Source organism: Schistocerca gregaria, chromosome 3 (genome assembly GCF_023897955.1).
Source record: "Schistocerca gregaria isolate iqSchGreg1 chromosome 3, iqSchGreg1.2, whole genome shotgun sequence".
Taxonomy (NCBI): Eukaryota; Metazoa; Arthropoda; class Insecta; order Orthoptera; family Acrididae; genus Schistocerca; species Schistocerca gregaria.
Window position 1 is genome coordinate 676,332,309 of NC_064922.1, and position 18,794 is coordinate 676,351,102.

The window sequence follows — 18,794 nt, forward strand, 5'->3', positions numbered from 1 at the left end:
CACTTAGTTCTGAAACGCTTATACGGGTCATAAGTCTGTGAGGTATTACAGCTAGAATCATAAAATAAAATAACCTACTTGAACAAGTCTGTATTTTCAAGTACCTGGTCTGTGATAGCTCTTACTCTTAAGATCATGATTCGGAAATCTAAAAGGTGTTTACACTTGTTATGCTCGATTAACAGAACGCTCAGAGCCAAAACCAGAAAATAGAAATCATTTAAAATCCTTAGTACTTCGACTATATCTTTACTGCTCTATGGATGAGCAGTATGGAAAAATACCGGGGAACTGAAGCGCTAGAAACGGGACTTCTAACACCTTTGGCTGGGTATGAATTAGATCATTACAAGGAGAAACTTCATAGCTCCATGTTACAGGGGAAAGAGAAAAGATCCAACAGCATATAAAGGAATGGTATGACCACCTATTCTAGATCTTTACCAGTTTTTGATCTGAGTCTGTCTACCCCTGGGTACGCCTCAAAATCCGATATCTTATTACTGAATCTTTGTCTTACCTTGTTGTAATCTGATCGAAATTCTCCTGTATCCTCCGGCCTTTCCTAAGTATACCTCCTCCTCTTGTGATTCTTGATCAAAGTATTAGCCATTACTAGCAAAAATTCATTCCAGAGCTCAATTACTCTTTCCCCTTTCTCATTCCTAGTATTAAGCCCATATTCGTCCTTAACTCTTACTCCTACACCTACCCCTACAACAGCGTTGCAGTTCCCCGTGATTGCTAAATTTTCGTCTCCCTTTCAGGTACTGAATTACGCTCCTCATTTTCTCTCTCTCTCTCTCTCTCTCTCTCTCTCTCTCTCTCTCTCTCTCTCTCTCTCTCTCTCCCTCTCTCCCTCTCCGTCCTCCGTCCCTCCCCCTCTCCGTCTCCTGCTTGCGACCTCGGACTTTAGACGTGAAATATTAGTGTCTGTGCTGGCTTGCTGTCGATTACGATGATAAAAAGCTTGTCACTGAACTGTTCACAGTAATCCGCTCTCTGCTCTACCTTTGTATCTATAAGAAATCCTACTCCCGTTACACCATTTTCTGCTGCTGTTGATATTACCCTGAACTCATCTGGCCAGAAATCCTTGTTTTCTTTCCGTCGCAATTGAGTGGCACGCACTATATCTAGATTGAGCCTTAGCATTTCTATTTTCAGATTTTCTAGCTTCTCTACCACGTTCAGACTTCCGACATTCCACGCCCCGTAGAACGTCATCTTTTCGTAGGCTTTTCAGTCTCTTTCTCGTGGTCATGACACTTTTTCAGTCACAGGCCACATGTTCCGTGGATATATGTTGTGTATCTTTAGTGCAGAGGTTGTCATTGCCTTCTGCATCCTCATGCCGTTGATGATTGCTGATTCATCCGCTGTTTTGAACAGTTTCCCACCGCAAAGACAAGAGGCCATGAATATCGTCCGCTCCTCCGCCGTCTTTGACAAAGCCGGTGCCAGAATGAAAGTGACTTCTTATGCCGCAAGTCTTCAGATGTATTGCTGATCATTTTCACTTAAAATGTAAGCAGTGGTTAGGACGACCACGAAGATAATTGTATGATAGACTTTAAATTATTTGGTTCTGGGAGAGGCTAAGACGTCTAATACTAAATTCTACGTGATGATGACGACGACGATCCTTGTGGACGACCTATTTCATAGTTTTCTTGCTTTAAATTTTGGTGGTTGCTGTAGCGCTTTCACCAAGTCCACAGCAAAACTTCGTACAGACACGCTACTGTTTCTGGTAGGCCACAGAAACTCGACGATCGGAAACGCGGGGATGGACATTGGGAGTATGGGAACTATTTGCAACGTATGGTAACGGAAGAAAACTTCTCAATACAAGATAATAAGACATTTCATTGGATGACCTGTTTCGGCGGATCTACGCCATCTCATCCGATCTGTAAGAGGGCAAATAGAAATTGCTAGGAGAAATAGTTTACAATCATGATATCGTAACTCGATAAATTGCCCTATAGCCATCTTTTGGAATTATGACATAACCTATCCTTTAAAATATTACGACATATTGTACAGCGATGTTATAGTGATCTGCAACAACTTGCAACACTGATTGATAATATGTTGTACTTTTCAAAGCGTAAGGGGTATTATAATTCCGTAAGTTGTATTATAGGAGGATTTATGGAGATATTATATCATGATTGTAAAGTATTTTTTTCTATCAGTTTGTGTTCATCAACTTGGAGATCCGAGCATCACAGAACATAGCTCTGTCGAAACCAGTGATCCAATAAAATGCCTTATTATCGATCTCAGATTGCGAAGATCTCACTACTCGTGTCCATTTCCAGCGATGATTGAAAAAGGATGTGTGGAGAGGCACCTACTAAGAGTATTTCAGTGCACTGGTAATCAGCTGACCATCTGCACGCGTGATTCAGATTTCCGCTTACCACCTCTCATCTGAGGAGAACGTGTTTGTTTCAGACGTACTGCGTGGACGCGCAGGTGGCCGACTCGGCTTGCTCCTCGACGGCGTACCTGTGCGGCGTCAAGGCGAACACCGGCACCATGGGCGTGACGGCGGCCGTGCGCAGGGGCGACTGCCGCGCCCAGAACAATACCGCCAATCACGTCGACTCCATCCTCAAGTGGGCGCAGGTCAGCCCCGGCTCTGCCATCAGCGCTGCAGCACCTTAAAGCAAACAGCGTCTTCTCTGGACGGCGTGTGTCGTCTTTAATCTAAGGCGAAATGTTACTAGCTGCCGCGGGGTCACAACGCTTCACCAGTAGCACCAGTTTTTGTTAATACACAGGGTTCAGTTTTTCTCTCTCGTACTTCTGTGAAGAAGCCAGTCGTATGCGTACTGTCTTCTTTGTTTTACGGCCTTTTTTTTCAGGGTCGCAGTTCCATAGTTCATACCGTCTTTTGCGACTGTAATAAAAGTCTTACTAACATTAAACGTGCTTTGCTTTAATTTAAAGCATCTTCGGTGGTCACTATGACATGGTTTATCATAAAATTTTCGTTCGCTAAGTTCATGAACAGCTGCCACGTTGTAACTTCGTGCTACAAACAGTATTACATTATTGTCTCTACTTAGAGTTTCTTTTGTTTATGTCATTCCTAATGTTCTTCTTCTCATACGCAAGAACTTTCAATGGTACAAATTACATTTTCATTTTTAAGTGTTGTACGTCCAATTCCATTACGTGAAGTCTGTTTTGATTGCCGGTGGAGAGAGAGAGAGAGAGAGAGAGAGAGAGAGAGAGAGAGAGAGAGAGAGAGAGAGAGAGCAGTGGCAGACGCTCCCATTACCAATATAAAAGAACAAAGTACACGAAATAGCGAGGTGGCAGTGGGCCTACAAAACAGAAAAACGGAAATACGTTTTGTGTCAGTGAAACTGCTATGGGTGATAGTTCAATAATAGTGTAAGAAACAAGAAAATTGTGTGTAATCATAAGTTTAATACTGTTAATATTATTAAATGTTATCAGCCCTGGTCATGATCCTAGAAAACAAAATTATAAGAAAAATCTACTGTTATAGTGGGTACTGAAGGGGATTTATTTTAAAGAAAAAATCACTTGGTCTTAAAACTTACTAAGGTCGCAAAAACGGTATTAACCTACACAACTTGTAAGTCAAACGTATCTGCGCTTTTTAGTGCGTTGAACACTGTCTACTAACATATTCTAGATTTTTTACGTCAACTTTATTGTATATACATTCAGTGAACTTCCTTCGTAGTGTATTAAAAGCCAACGTTAGTATAGCAGCTATACTCCGTACATAGACTGATTATGTAGATGTTGCAGTCCTTGGGTTGTAGATGAGCACTGATTAAAGATAGATGAGGACTGCACAAATTGTGGACGGATACAGAAGTAATTCGCCACTGTCCTCCGACTGCTGGAAGACGTATTCGCCACAGTCGGTGGACGCCAGGCTGCTGCCCTGCCCTGTCACGGTGTTGGGGCACCAGACGAAAGATGCTTTGGAAGCAGCCGGTAGGTAGGTTGGGAAGACAAGTGTCTGCTCTGTTTGCTTCGCTAGCTGTCACCTCCGAGAAATGCTCACCGGCAGGTACGGAGGGAAATATGTGTACCAAACTGTAAATCATGGCTCATTTGGCAGGAATTACGCTCACCGGTCATTCTCCTTTCCTAAAATCGACTAGCTGCTTTGGTGAAGACTGTAGGGAAAGCTGAAGGGACGGAGGAATATACGGAGGGGCTATTTAATGAAAATTAACCTGATGGCAATGGAAATTATACAATGTAAAGAGAAGAGGAGTTACGAGATACTGAGAGACGAACTTAATTTAAGTCGAAACAAGGTCCCTGGAGTAGACAAAATTGCCTCAGAACTACTGAAATCTCTAAGAGGATGATGATGATGATGATGATGATGATGATGATGATGATGATGATGATGATGATTGACTTGTAGGTCGCTTAAATGCGCGGTCATCAGCGCCCGTACATAGTCCCAATTTTTACACAGTCCAAATTTTTTTACAGTCCAATCTAATGACTGTCACGAAGGATGAGGATGTTGATGATAATGCTAATGATGACGAAATGACGCCAACATAAACACCCCGTCCCCGGCAGAGAAAATCCCCAACCCGGCCGGGAATAGAACACAGGTTCCCGTGGTCCACAGGCAGCAACACTAGCCAGTAAACCAGGACAGTGGACTGCGGACGATATCCCTAGGAGAGCCAAATTTAACAAAATTAATCCACCTGGTGTGCAAGATGCACACCTTCTTCAGAACGATAAAACCCTAAGAAGACGTTTGTCAATGATTAAAAAAACACCATAGCTATACATTTATAAATCTAAAACGTTACTTAACTTCATGGTGTAACCTCCACCTCACACCGGCCTATGTTCGATGGGCCATGACCCGCCATAAACTGCAGTCCCTCTTTATTTTGAATTGCCTACTAAACAATTAATGATTCCAATATCAATACCCTCACAGAACTTAAAGTGTGACTTTTCTTTCCTTAGAACTTAAGTGTATACTTCTTTGCACTTTGAGTCTTCCTGACTAGCCCCTTAAACTTCATTCCACCCATTGTCATTATTAAATATTTAACTGAAATATCTCCGTGTCTCCTGGCCTTCTCCAAGTATAGTTCTTCCTCTTGAGAACAAAGTACTCACTACTAATAGCTGAAGTTTATTGTAGAATTCAGTCTCTCTCATTCCTACTACGAAGACCAAATTTTCTTGTAAACTTTCTTCTATTCCCACTCCTGCAACCCCATACCAGTCTCCCATGGCTTTTAGATTTTCATGCCACTTTGACGGGATGAACTACCCGTTCAGTACCCTCATGCACATACTTTATCACTTCATCTTCAGCTTGCGCCGTCGGCATGAATACCTGAACTATGCTCCCGATGTTGATTTACTGTCGATTCTGATGAGATCAACGATATTACTGAACTGTTCACAGTAACTCACCCTCTGTCCTGCCTTCCTCTTACTCCTCTTACACAGTCTTCTGCTGTTGTTGAATTACTCGTACTGGAAATCCTTGTCTTCTTTCCGTATCACTTAACTGAACCCACTATATTTCTCTTCAGATTTTATAGCTTCCCCAACACGTTCAGCATTCTGACATTCAACGCCACAATTCGTACAACGTTAGACTTTCGTTGTTTATTCAGGCTTTTTTCTGATCGTCACCAGCTCCTTGATAATCCCTTCTCGGAGACCCGAATGGGGGACTAGGGTCAAACGTATTGCCCATGGAGAGATCGTCATGACACCTTCTCAGTCACTAGCCACACATCCTGTGGATAGACACTGTGAGTTCTTAATGCAGTGGTTTCCATTGCCTTCTTACGCCTTTACTGGTAGTTTCCCATGCCGAAGGCCAGACATGACCTGAACTTCTGTCCGCTCCTTCTCCCTCTTTGACAAGGTCTTTGGAAGGCTGACGGTGATTTCGTATGCCGGAAGTCCTATGCCGCCATCGTTGATGGCTTTCATTCATAATATTAAGCAGTGGTAAGGTTCGAATCAGGGACCTAGTACGTTCTGATTAATAGTCAAATACGCAACTCCTTGACCACGGGTTCACCAGGCCTTGAAACCACACAAAACAACACCACCACCTTCACACAGTGGTGGCCATTCTAACTGTTGTAGCACATTGTAACTGATCCTCTATATACTCAGCGATTTTGTGTCTATATGTACCATGAGCTACAGTGACATCCTATCGTATACACTAGGAGTTTGTGTCTAAGTCAGGCAGTGTGATATGTACACATGCCGCCCAGAAACCACTGTGCGCCTCTGACGCGCTGCTGCTGGATTGGCCCGCAGGGGGCTGGCAAGGCGACGGGCATCGTGACGACGTCGCGCGTAACGCACGCGTCGCCCGGCGGCGGCTACGCGCACATCGCCGACCGCGAGTGGGAGAACGACGCCGACGTCTCGGCGGCCGGAGCGGACCCTGCCGTCTGCCCAGACATCGCCTTGCAGCTCATCACCGCCGAGCCCGGGCGTAACCTAAAGGTACGGCCACACATGCTGCCATCTGCAGAATGCCGCCAGTCTTGTCCTTTAGAATAACGTTTCCTTATCTTTTAGGTAAGTGCAGCACTTTCCTAGTAGAACCTCTCTTTGATTCCGCGATGTTTTTCAATGCTTCAGTCTAAAACTGGTTATTTCTAGCATCGTGATAATTATTTCAGACTGGGTCTTTCCGGCCACGTTTGCTGTACCTCAGTCTGGATAAATGAAAAAGAAAGAAAAGAGAAAGCACTTCCTTCAAATACGCATGGTAATTGGATATTCGTTCTGATCTCCCTCAATCCCTTGTCACTTCCTTCCCCATTCTTTGTCCATCTCCTGCTCCTTTCTTCTCTCTATGCCCAACACCTCCTGCCCCCTCACACTTCACTTCTTTCTGGTCCTTCTTTCACCATCTCCTCCTATACCCTCCCACCCTCTCTCTTTCCATTTCCTGCTCCCACTTTCTTTATCCATCTTATTCTGCCCCTTCTCTGTAACTTCTCTTTCCGCTTTCTACGTCCGTTTCCTCCCCCTCCTCCATTCATCTTCGCTTCCCGACTCCTTCCCTTTCTCTTACTGTGATCCTCGTTTATTGTTACTGCATATTCTCCAGTAGTATTCCAATCTTTTTGAGATATTTATTAACGATACTCCCCTTCATTCATTAAATATTTATTTTTATATTGCATACAAGACGTCCATAGTTAGAGTGCCAAATTCAAAGTACTGTAGATAGACAATCTGTAGTGAAATTTGAACAGCAAATTATTGACGCAGGGAGAAACTTCATGTAGCGAAAGTAAATTGAACAAAATTTTACCAATAGATTGGCTCTAAGTGTCTTAATGTCATTGCGGTCGGCTACAAATGACAGATGAATCGCAATACGACGGTTATGGTTTGAGCTTCACATCACACCACCCGTACTGTCCAGTTTGCCTAATTGCGAAAGTTATTCAGTAAATAACTGTAGTACTCTTAATTATGTAAGCCCAACAACCACGGCAACATCGTACCACATCGGATGGAAAATACTGGTTTTTAACTGTCCTGAGGCCAAAAACGGCCCAAAAAGGAAAGTGACATCGATTTGTAACGCTTGTTAGACTGGCACAAGACATCTTCGGTACGCTGTCCGCCGTTTTCTGCCGTTAGTTGAAATCGAGAAACAGCATGTTCCTCAGCAGATCGGATTGTCTCGGGAGTCACATTCGGAACGCGTTGCGCAGTGCATAGCTTCAGCTATGTTAGTGACTGGAGTACTGGACAGGACATCATTCAGAATGAAGACCGTTAATTCCCGCATTTCTGAAATGCCTGCGATACAGCCGGTGCACTGATTGTGCAATGTGTGAAAGAGCGCCATCTTGCTCACAAATGATCGTACACGCACAAGCATCCACGCTGTTGGCAGAATGGAACGACGTTGGAGAGCAAAACACCCTCGTCGTTTACCAGTGACGTTTAGGTAACAGGACTCGCAGCTGGCAGATCAACAGGAAGCAACCCCTAAACATGGGCGATTTTGTACGGATGGCAATGCAGGATGTTCCATAGGATCTTACGCACGGTGCTCGCAGACATGTCCAACGTTCGGGCAGTTTGCACACCAGCACTCGACCCTCCCGCAATGCTGCAGCCACGTCTTCGACAGACGTCGGATCAACTGCTTTCCGACCTCTGACACATTTCAGTTCGAATCATTATCGATCATTTTCTCCAGAGTCTTAGGAGGTATCGGGTAAGTGCTTTTCCTCGTACCCTTTAGTACCGGGAACTCCTCAGGGCTACTGGCGCAGAATTACCGACCTTGAAAAAAGAGCGTTATAAGCTGCTCGTTATCCTTTATGGAAGCAGTCATGCTATGCGTCTCGGACGCAGACGGAGGTGATGGTGTGTGTATTCTGACGCTTGCAGAGCCATGTAATGGTCAAACTTTCGTTAAATTTCTTGTTGTTGTTCCATGACGTTTTTCTCCCTGCGTCAATAAGATACTGCTCAAATTCGCCTATTTCTAAGCAGTGGTTCTCTTTCTACAGCGTTTTGAGACTGGAGCTTTAATGATGGAAGCTCTGTATATTAAACAATAGATACATAAAAACATGTTTATCTGAATGCAATCGGCGAAGAAGTTCCGAAGATACAAGATTTTCAACAAACGAACGTTAAAGTCTAGTACAAAAAGAAGCTTCAAAATTAACGCTACAGATCTTACAGTAACCTAAATTTATAATGACATATGAAACAGAATTTTCAAATTTTATTGAGATACACGTTCTTATTTTCGCAGTCATACTTCATATTACGCTTTATGTTCTTAAGTTGATTTCTCATAACAGTTTTGACATAAAGTACGTTACATCATTCTTTTTTCGTCGAAAATAACATAGAATCCATTCTTTGCACATACATATAGTAGCGCATGAACTTTAGCAACGCTCGAGGACATCCATAATTTTAACTCTGACAGAATTCTGATGACTAAATTAATTTCAATTTTTCTCGCAAGATAAATAAAAATATGTTGTTCTGTTGACATATGCAATGGTTGTGCACTGATGATCAGCGTTGTAGAGTACCTGTTGTAACAATACTCTCAATCATACAATAGAACGTTAAAACGACTTAGAGACAAAAATACAAATTCATCTGCCTTTTACGGCCAAATAGAGATTAAATGCTTGCAAACGTTGACAGTGTTATATTGGTAGTAAATTTCATTTCTTTCTTTTCTGGAAGTGAAGTAATGAAAACTTCTATAATGCTAGGAAATTTTTTTTAAAGTTATATTACAATCGTACAGCAATACTTCCATAGACATGTGAGGTTCAAAACATACTGTGACTCAAACCTTTGTTCATAGACGACGGACTGAGTCAGACTGATGGGGATGCGGGTGCAGTCTGAAGCTCGAGTCACGTTCTGAGAAGTCGTTTCCCCCCCTTGTTCAGTTTGCCATATCCAAAACTGCCGTCACGTCTCTGACGAATACTATTTTCTTTACTAACAGAGTCATATTCGTGTCTACTATCTAAGTTAGTAAGTGCAAATGAGGGTTACTTGTGACTAGATTTTTTAACTTCATTAACCGTTTTTGTTTGTTTTTACGTTATTATTTTCAATGTTATGAAGAAGATTGGTTATTTTCGTCAAATCCTTCAGTCGTATTTATAGGTAGTGTTTCATGGAATATACACTCCTGGAAATAGAAATAAGAACACCGTGAATTCATTGTCCCAGGAAGGGGAAACTTTATTGACACATTCCTGGGGTCAGATACATCACATGATCACACTGACAGAACCACAGGCACATAGACACAGGCAACAGAGCATGCACAATGTCGGCAGTAGTACCGTGTATATCCACCTTTCGCAGCAATGCAGGCTGCTATTCTCCCATGGAGACGATCGTAGAGATGCTGGATGTAGTCCTGTGGAACGGCTTGCCATGCCATTTCCACCTGGCGCCTCAGTTGGACCAGCGTTCGTGCTGGACGTGCAGACCGCGTGAGACGACGCTTCATCCAGTCCCAAACATGCTCAATGGGGGACATATCCGGAGATCTTGCTGGCCAGGGTAGTGGACTTACACCTTCTAGAGCACGTTGGGTGGCACGGGATAAATGCGGACATGCATTGTCCTGTTGGAACAGCAAGTTCCCTTGCCGGTCTAGGAATGGTAGAACGATGCGTTCGATGACGGTTTGGATGTACCGTGCACTATTCAGTCTCCCCTCGACGATCACCAGAGGTGTACGGCCAGTGTAGGAGATCGCTCCCCACACCATGATGCCGGGTGTTGACCCTGTGTGCCTCGGTTGTATGCAGTCCTGATTGTGGTGCTCACCTTCACGGCGCCAAACACGCATACGACCATCATTGGCACCAAGGCAGAAGCGACTCTCATCGCTGAAGACCACACGTCTCCATTCGTCCCTCCATTCATGCCTGTCGCGACACCACTGGAGGCGGGCTGCACGATGTTGGGGTGTGAGCGGAAGACGGCCTAACGGTGTGCGGGACCGTAGCCCAGCTTCATGGAGACGGTTGCGAATGGTCCTCGCCGATACCCCAGGAGAAACAGTGTCCCTAATTTGCTGGGAAGTGGCGGTGCGGTCCCCCACGGCACTGCGTAGGATCCTACGGTCTTGGCGTGCATCCTTGCGTCGCTGCAGTCCGGTCCCAGGTCGACGGGCACGTGCACCTCCCGCCGACCACTGGCGACAACATCGATGTACTGTGGAGACTTCACGCCCCACGTGTTGAGCAATTCGGCGGTACGTCCACCCGGCTTCCCGCATGCCCACTATACGCCCTCGCTCAAAGTCCGTCAACTGCACATACGGTTCACGTCCACGCTGTCGCGGCATGCTACCAGTGTTAAAGACTGCGATGGAGCTCCGTATGCCACGGCAAACTGGCTGACACTGACGGCGGCGGTGCACAAATGCTGCGCAGCTAGCGCCATTCGACGGCCAACACCGCGGTTCCTGGTGTGTCCGCTGTGCCGTGCGTGTGATCATTGCTTGTACAGTCCTCTCGCAGTGTCCGGAGCAAGTATGGTGGGTCTGACACACCGGTGTCAATGTGTTCTTTTTTCCATTTCCAGGACTGTATCATCTCCGTAACGCTATCGCGATTACTAAATGACCCTGTAACGAAGCGCACTGCTGTCCGTTGGATCTTCTCTCTCTCTTCTATCTACCCTATCTGGTAAGGATCCCAAACTGCTGAGGAGAATTCAAACAGTGGGCGAACAAGCGTACTGTAACCTACTTCCTTTGTTGTCGGATTGCATTTCCTTAGGATTCTTCCAATGAATCTCAGTCTGGCATCTGCTTTACCGACGATCAACTTCATATGATCATTCAATTTTAAATCACTCCTAATGCGAAGTCCCAGATAATTTATGGAATTAACTGCCTCCAGTGGCTGACCTGCTATTTTGTAGCTAAATGATTAGGGACCTCGATAGCTAACAGGAGACCATAAACAGAACGAGAGACCTACTGTGCGGAATTGCTTTCCAGTTACGAGGCTGGTAGTGACAATTTTTTGTCGAACATTGTCACAAGCGATGAAACATGTATTGATCACTTCAAACCGGTAACTAAACCGGAATCCATGGAGTGACACCACCACACCTCCCTCAAAAAAGGAAAGAAAGTTGAAAGACACACCTACAGCTGCTAGTGTGACTGGGATTCTCTTCTGGGACTGTGAAGGGGATATTTTGTTTGATGTTAAAGAAATGGCTCTGAGCACTATGGGACTTAACATCGGAGGTCATCAGTCCCCTAGAACTTAGAACTACTGAAACCTAACTAACTTAAGGACATCATAGACATCCATGACCATAGCCGTCGCGCGATCCCAGACTGAAGAGCCTAGAACCGCTCGGCCACTCCGGCCGGCTTTTGTTTGATGTCTTTCCTCATGGTGCAACGATAAACTTGGTAGTGTACTGTGCTACCCTCACGAAACTGAAGAAACGACTTCTGGGTGTTCGTCGTCAAACAAATGCAAACGACCTTCTCCCTCTGCATGACAATACAAACCTTCCTACAAGTACGTACATCCGAGAAGAGCTCAAAAAACTTAATTGAACTGCTCTTCATCAACGGATCTAGTACCTCTCCTTTCGTCTGTTTGTCCCAAAGAAGAACGTACCCTGCGGGAGGCAGTACGTTTATGATGGAGATATTACTAATGCAGCAAGACACTGACTCAGATGTCGACCAGTAATTGGTACCATGCGCGCATACAGGTGCTGCCACTAAGATGATGTAAGGCCGACGCATTAAACGGAGTGTCGTTGAAAAGTAAGTTTTCGTAGCCAGAGGAGTGGGGAAATAATAATGTGTATTGGAATTCTCAACAGGACTAACCTGCTTTCAGAAATAAAATTTGTAGCATTACTTATTGAACTCCCCTCGTGTAACAGATCATCATAGACCCGTAGTTCTCTGGTAGTTAATTATGAGTACCATAATGGAACACAAATCACTCCAGGGAACACAGAAAGAGCCAAAGGTCACGGTGAAAAATGCTGTAAGTGTGCCACATTCAAAGTCTGATCTGGATGAGCCATAGTTATAGTCCGGACTGGACGAGAAAGAGTTTGAATTCGGAGTAGCACACGACTAAAACGATTAACAGATAGTATGGAGTCCAGTTGCTAGCCACTGCTTCTGGGTCCACGTCTCTTCAGTAGAAAGGCTACCCCGGCAGTTTCAGGATAGGAAATTTACACGAACGGCGCCGTCGTCACCCCGCCAGCTCCCGAGTGAGATCCGTATTGCTGTAATACTTACGCAATCGGCGCCTGCACCAGGAAGCTCATTCGGAGTGAACTGGCGCATCACGGTCCGCGCCCTGGCCTAAATACTGCCCAGTTCCAGGATACTGCTGGCACTATTTTCCGTCTCGTGGCCTTCGGAGGATGAAGGGCCCGCTTGGCCAGTGATCTCTGGAGGTAGACTAGTTGCCTTCTGGTAGCATGACAGAGCTATGCCCCCTCGCGTCTGTCGTCTAGAGAGGTCTGTTGCCCGCACAGCTCCCTTGTCGTTTTGGTTGCTATTTCAGTAGGCGCACGGCCTCGATGTCTCAAAGGCGAGCCAGAGTCTCCAGTCCTCCAAAGCCTACAGATCTGACACGATGCAGCTATCATATTTGAATCTGTGCATGCAGGAAGTGCCTCGATTCATCATCTTTATTTTCATAACCCATACGAGGTCAGTGTTTGAATGTCACCTAATATTTAGGTAATTATTTCAACCATGCTGGTGACTGTTATACTGCATAGTTCTTAAAACTCGAGAAACATTATAAGAAAAGTACACTTTTGTTCATTTTACGTGAAAGTCACTCAACTCAAAAGAGACCCTTTATGGCAGTGTTAATGAATTATTCTTTAGTTTAGGATAGAATATAAATAAATGAACGATAGACCTTTCTGTGCAAGGGTGTCTCGAGTCTCTCAACGATACAAACAGCCTTAACGTAGGTGTAACCAGAACGGACAGGTATCTGCTGAGAGGCCAGACAAACGGGTCGTTCGCGATGAGGGGCATTACTTACAGGGGCGATAGACTCGGTCTCTGTCTCATTTGGCCTCTTAATATCAGTTAACATGGTCTTACTGTGACATTACAGCGAATGGCTGAAAGCAAGAGCCGTTATTTTACAGAGTATATGCCACTCTGCTGCGTGCCTGAATATTGATGGATTCATCTAGAGTAAAATATTCAGAAGGTAAATTAGTCCCCCATTCGAATCCCTCGGTGGGGATTGCTCAGGAAGAAGTCGTCGTCAGGAGGCAGAAACTCGCATTCTACGGTACGGATCGTAAAATTTTCGATCCCTTAATCATACTGATAGATTAGAAAATTTCAGAAGGGAAATGGATAGGTTGAAATTAGATGTTTCGAGAATTAGCGAAGTTCGGTGGTGGGAGGACGACCTCTGGTCAGGTGAGTACACGGTTAAAAATACAAAATGAAACAGGGATAATGCAGCAGCAGAATTTCTAACGAACAGTAAATTTGAAATGCTCGTAGCCTGCTATGAACAGCGTAGCTAATACATTATCGTAGTCAAGAAAGACAGAAATCTAAGACCTACCACAGTAGTGCAGGATGAAATGCCATCTAGTTTCCCAGATGATTAAGGTACTGAAAGAATCTGAAGAGATGAAAAATATTTGGTTATTAAAGGGAAAAGAACGTTTAATTGTGGTGAGGAGCTGGACTTATACAGAACCGAAAGAGAAGGAAAACTAGTAGGTGAATACAGATTAGGGGAAAGCAATGAAGGAGGGATTTGCCTGTAGAATTCTGAACAGAGTGTAATTTAACTATCGTTAACCCTTGATTTACGAAACATGAGAGAAGGTTGTGTATGAGGAAGAGATCTGGAGACACCGGAAACTTTCAGGTTGATTGTATGATGGTAAGACACAAATTTGGGAACCAGAATTCTAAATGTAAGACATTTTCAGAGGCAGATGTGAGTTCTGCTCACAATATGTTTGTATTGAACTGTATATTAAAACAGAACAAATAGCAAAACGGTGGGAAACTTTGGAGATGGGATCTAGGTAAGTTGAAAGAAGCAGTATTAGCCAACGAGTTGCTCAGACACGGGAAGGAATGCGGTGAAAGACGAGTGGGTAGCTTTGAGAGACGAAATAGTGAAGGCAGCAGAGAATGAAACAGGTACAAACAGAAAGCTTAGTCGAAATCCTTGGACATCCCAGGAGATACTGAATTTGGTTGATAAAAGGAGGAAATATAAAAATTCTGCAAATGAAGCAGGCAAAGGTGAAGGCAGAAATTTTAACAAATGGGACTGTCGAAAGTGTAAATAGCTAAGTAGAAATGGCTAGTGGGCAAATACAAGTATGTAGAATCACGTGTAAATAGAGGAGGGATAGATACCACCTACAGGATAATTAAAGATACGTTTGCGGAGTAGAGAAGCAGCTTTATAACATAAAGAGCTCTGATGGAAATCCAGCAGCAAGCAATGAAGGAAAAGCTGAAAAGTGGAAAGGGTATTTAGACGAACTATACAGGGGAAAAGAACGTGAAGGCTATATTACAGAAAGAGAAGAGGAGTAGATTAATTTAAAAGGGAGATATGATAGTGTGATATAATGTGGTAGGAATCCGCTAGAGCACTGAAAGAACTAAATCGACACAAGGGCCTGTAGAAGTCGACATTGACTCAGAACTAGTGGTAACCTTGGGAGACACACCTATGACGAAACTGGGGAGAAGGATATATGAGCCATACGAAACACCATCAAATTTCAAGAATAATATGATAATTCAGATTCCAAACAAACCAGGTGTTAACATTGGTGAGTAGCAACGAACTATCAGTTTATTAAGTCATGGTGGGGAAAATACTACCAAGAATTCTGTGGAGAAGAATGGAAAAATTTATGTACGTCCATCTTTTTAATAGTTACAAGGACTTAGACTGTTCGATAAGAAATGGAAATTAAAGCACCTGCAGCCATCTCATCGGCATTTAATTTGTTTACACGTCCAGTTCCGGTGTTCTTTTACATAATCTTCAGATTCCTTGGTCACGTAACATAGGAAGAATCAAATCTCGTATGCAGTCATAACAGCAGCTAATATTAATTTTTGATCCTGTTATGACTGTACACGAAACTGGATTACTCCCAATTTACGTTGGTCGATGCGTCTGAAGATGCTGTAATGCAACACCGAAATTGGTTGCGTGAATAAATTAAATGTAAAAGAGATAACCGAAAGCGATTTAATTTTCATGTCAGTGGAGAAATCGGTATAAGCGAACCTCAGGGAAGATCAGTTTGGATTAACGAATAATATAGGTGCTTAACTTATCTTCTAACGTAAAGGAAAAGTAAACCTACGTTTACAGCATTGTAGACCTAGGGAAATGTTTCGAAAATGTAGACTGGAATTCATTCTTTAAAATTCTGATGGTATCAGAGTGAAATACAGGAAGCTAAAGGCTAATTACACTTTTATAGAAACTAGGCGGCAGTTTTGAGACTAGGAGAATGAAAGGGAAGCAGTGGTCGAAAAGGGCGAAACTTTAGCTCGGCCGCACGAGCAATACTCGAATGGAAGTGAGGTCTTCATTTCTTCGCGATACTTAAATGACTTCTTTTTATAACTCCCGAGTCTGGCATCACGCTAACCTAAGGTTATGCGTATTTCACAACGTAGCTAGAAATGCGATCCTTGTCAGCTTCACATATATTGAAGTGTAGCCTCATTTGGAAACCAGCAACTAAATACAACAAATGAGCAGCTTTAACCGACGTCAGATACATCGAGCATCACCCACAATTCCCTTAAACTGCCAGTAACAAGCCCTACCACGTTAAAAAGAGGAAAACAGTCTCCATCTCCAAGTGATAACTGGTGAGTGCACTACTTAACAGCTTCAAAAATCAATGACCACCGACGTAACCCTAGTCTTCAAACCGACTGAAGCACAAAACGTTACTCAGACTTAGTGATAAAACATTAAATATGAGCACGAACGCGTAGCAACGTATTACAAAAATTTTCTGAAGTATGCTGACCCCATGCCGGATGAGAAGCAATATAACCAAGGGCCACGTTTCCTTACTTCTTTTCAGTAACGTACAATTTAAGAAAATACTTGCAACTGAAGACAAGCCCTTTCTAAGGTAATCGAACCCTTTCTCATTAATATTACAAACACCGTCGGACTGGTACACGGTAAAATGACGACGAAGTATCATCGCCATACCTGAATTAACAGGTGAAATTCTAATCGGCGCAGCACTTAAAACCGGACAAATACTTGCAAAATTACTAGAGCTAGCCGCAGCTTAACTAACATCAAACGAATTCCTCTCAAAGAAAAGTGTGGAACCACAGCATTTCACCAAGTGCGATAAATCTTAGTCGCTACTCGTACTCCCTTAACACCACCAGGAAAACACATCATCATTGTACTAGCGAACATGGTCAGCCGGAAGCCGGCGGGTGGTCCCTCCCATCTGACACAGACTGTAAATGCCACTTTTTCTGCTTCTAACTTTCACGCGACTTACCTGTTTATGCTTTTCAGGTGATAATGGGAGGTGGACGCCGCGAGTTTCGACCGAAGACGTCCGACGACGAGGAGGAGGGCGGCAAAGGGAGGAGAAAGGACGGCCGTGACCTCATTGAAGAATGGAAGGCCGACAAATCGAGGCGAGGATCGTCCAGCAAGTACGTCTGGAACAAGGATCAGCTGCTCCAAAACGACACCGTCGCCGCCGAGTACATACTGGGTAATATATACCATGCTTAATAGGGGCACCTATAGCTGACTCCTTTAAAATCCTTCGGAAACAGGACTACTAGAGATTGTAGGTTGGGAATTCTGACCATATTTCACTATTTGTAAGTGCTGACTCGCCACCTGATGCTCTATTATGAGATCATCCTTGACCAGTTATTCAGTAAATGTGCCTACACGGTAGTCACAAAACCAAATTTCTTGCCTTCCGTTCAGCAAAGAACTCCGCCATAGAAATCCGTTTATCGTGTCAGAGTCTTTTGAAGCGCTAGTGGCCTGACCTTTTATTAGAGCACCTATCTGCTGGCTGTTAACAGCGTGCCAATACACCAGAGCCGGTAGGTCTCCTGAAGATACCGAGCAAGGCGGCGAAGTGGAACACGCTAGCCTAGTATTAGTGACGACCACGATTCAAATCGCAGCCTGTTCAGACATAATAATCGAGCCACTTCTCTAAATCACTTGAAATGGTCGTCCGAGAGGGATCAGCTGATCTTTCCTGTCCTTCTCCAACAGTTGAGATCCACCAGTAATGATTCCACAGTCCAGGGCACATTGAGCCCTGAAGTTCCCTCCTTACCGTTAGTAGATCCACAGCTGTTCTCACTAGCCTCAGAGTGTCCTCTCAACAAGAAAACAACTTTTTGGGAAACCAACTCAGGTTCTCCTGGAACTACACGCGCAAATAACTTGGCCACAAAGGTAATTCGTGAACAGCAATCCAGGGATTGTTTCACAACAGAATAACGGTCGCTCACATATGGCTGTTGTAACCCAACATGCTCTAAAGAATGCTGGCTTGTACTATTCGATCACCACATCTGTCTCCAATCGAACCAATCCGGAAGATCATCGGACAACTACTCCACCGTCGTCCACAAACAACATTGTTCGTCCCTGTAGTGAGCGACCAAGTGCAACAGGCACGCAATTCTATCCCACAAACTGACGGCCGGCAACTGCACCACACAATGCATGCACGTTCGCATGCTTGTATTCTAGATTCTGGTGCCTACACCCGTTAATATTATTCCACCATTTCAAAGTGAACCACTTAAACAATATTTCACCTAGAGAAACGTTTTGCCTAACTTCATTACTTTGCATTAATTATTTTTTGGTGATGCGATTTTTTCAAATCAGTTACCTTTTTTTAACTATTCCACCGAGGAGTGAGTAGCACTTGCATCTAACTTCCTCACTTTTTTATTGGATATATTCCAGTTACTGTGTATACCCACAGTTTTTGCCCGCTACACACACATACTGCCATTCTGTCCCTTTTTCTTCTTCGTCTTTTCCAAGCATTCCTTTCCTCAGAGATTCTGCGGATAGTCTCCTCATTTCCCTTCTTACCTATTTATATACATTCGAACACCCTTCTGTTGCACCACATCGCAGATGCATCTGTTCTATTTCCGGTGTTCTCGTATTAAAACGATTCACTTCCGT

At 43.9% G+C, this 18,794-nt stretch overlaps 1 protein-coding gene across 1 annotated transcript in view; it reads left to right on the plus strand.

Moving 5' to 3' along the window:
* LOC126354254 (alkaline phosphatase-like) overlaps positions 1-18,794 on the plus strand; it is a 184,985-nt gene that overhangs the window by 140,963 nt on the left and 25,228 nt on the right. Inside the window, exons 4-6 of the mRNA XM_050003771.1 lie at positions 2,464-2,637; positions 6,331-6,522; positions 17,130-17,334. Of these exons, the coding sequence (XP_049859728.1) occupies positions 2,464-2,637; positions 6,331-6,522; positions 17,130-17,334 (571 nt within the window). The remainder of the gene's footprint in view (positions 1-2,463; positions 2,638-6,330; positions 6,523-17,129; positions 17,335-18,794) is intronic.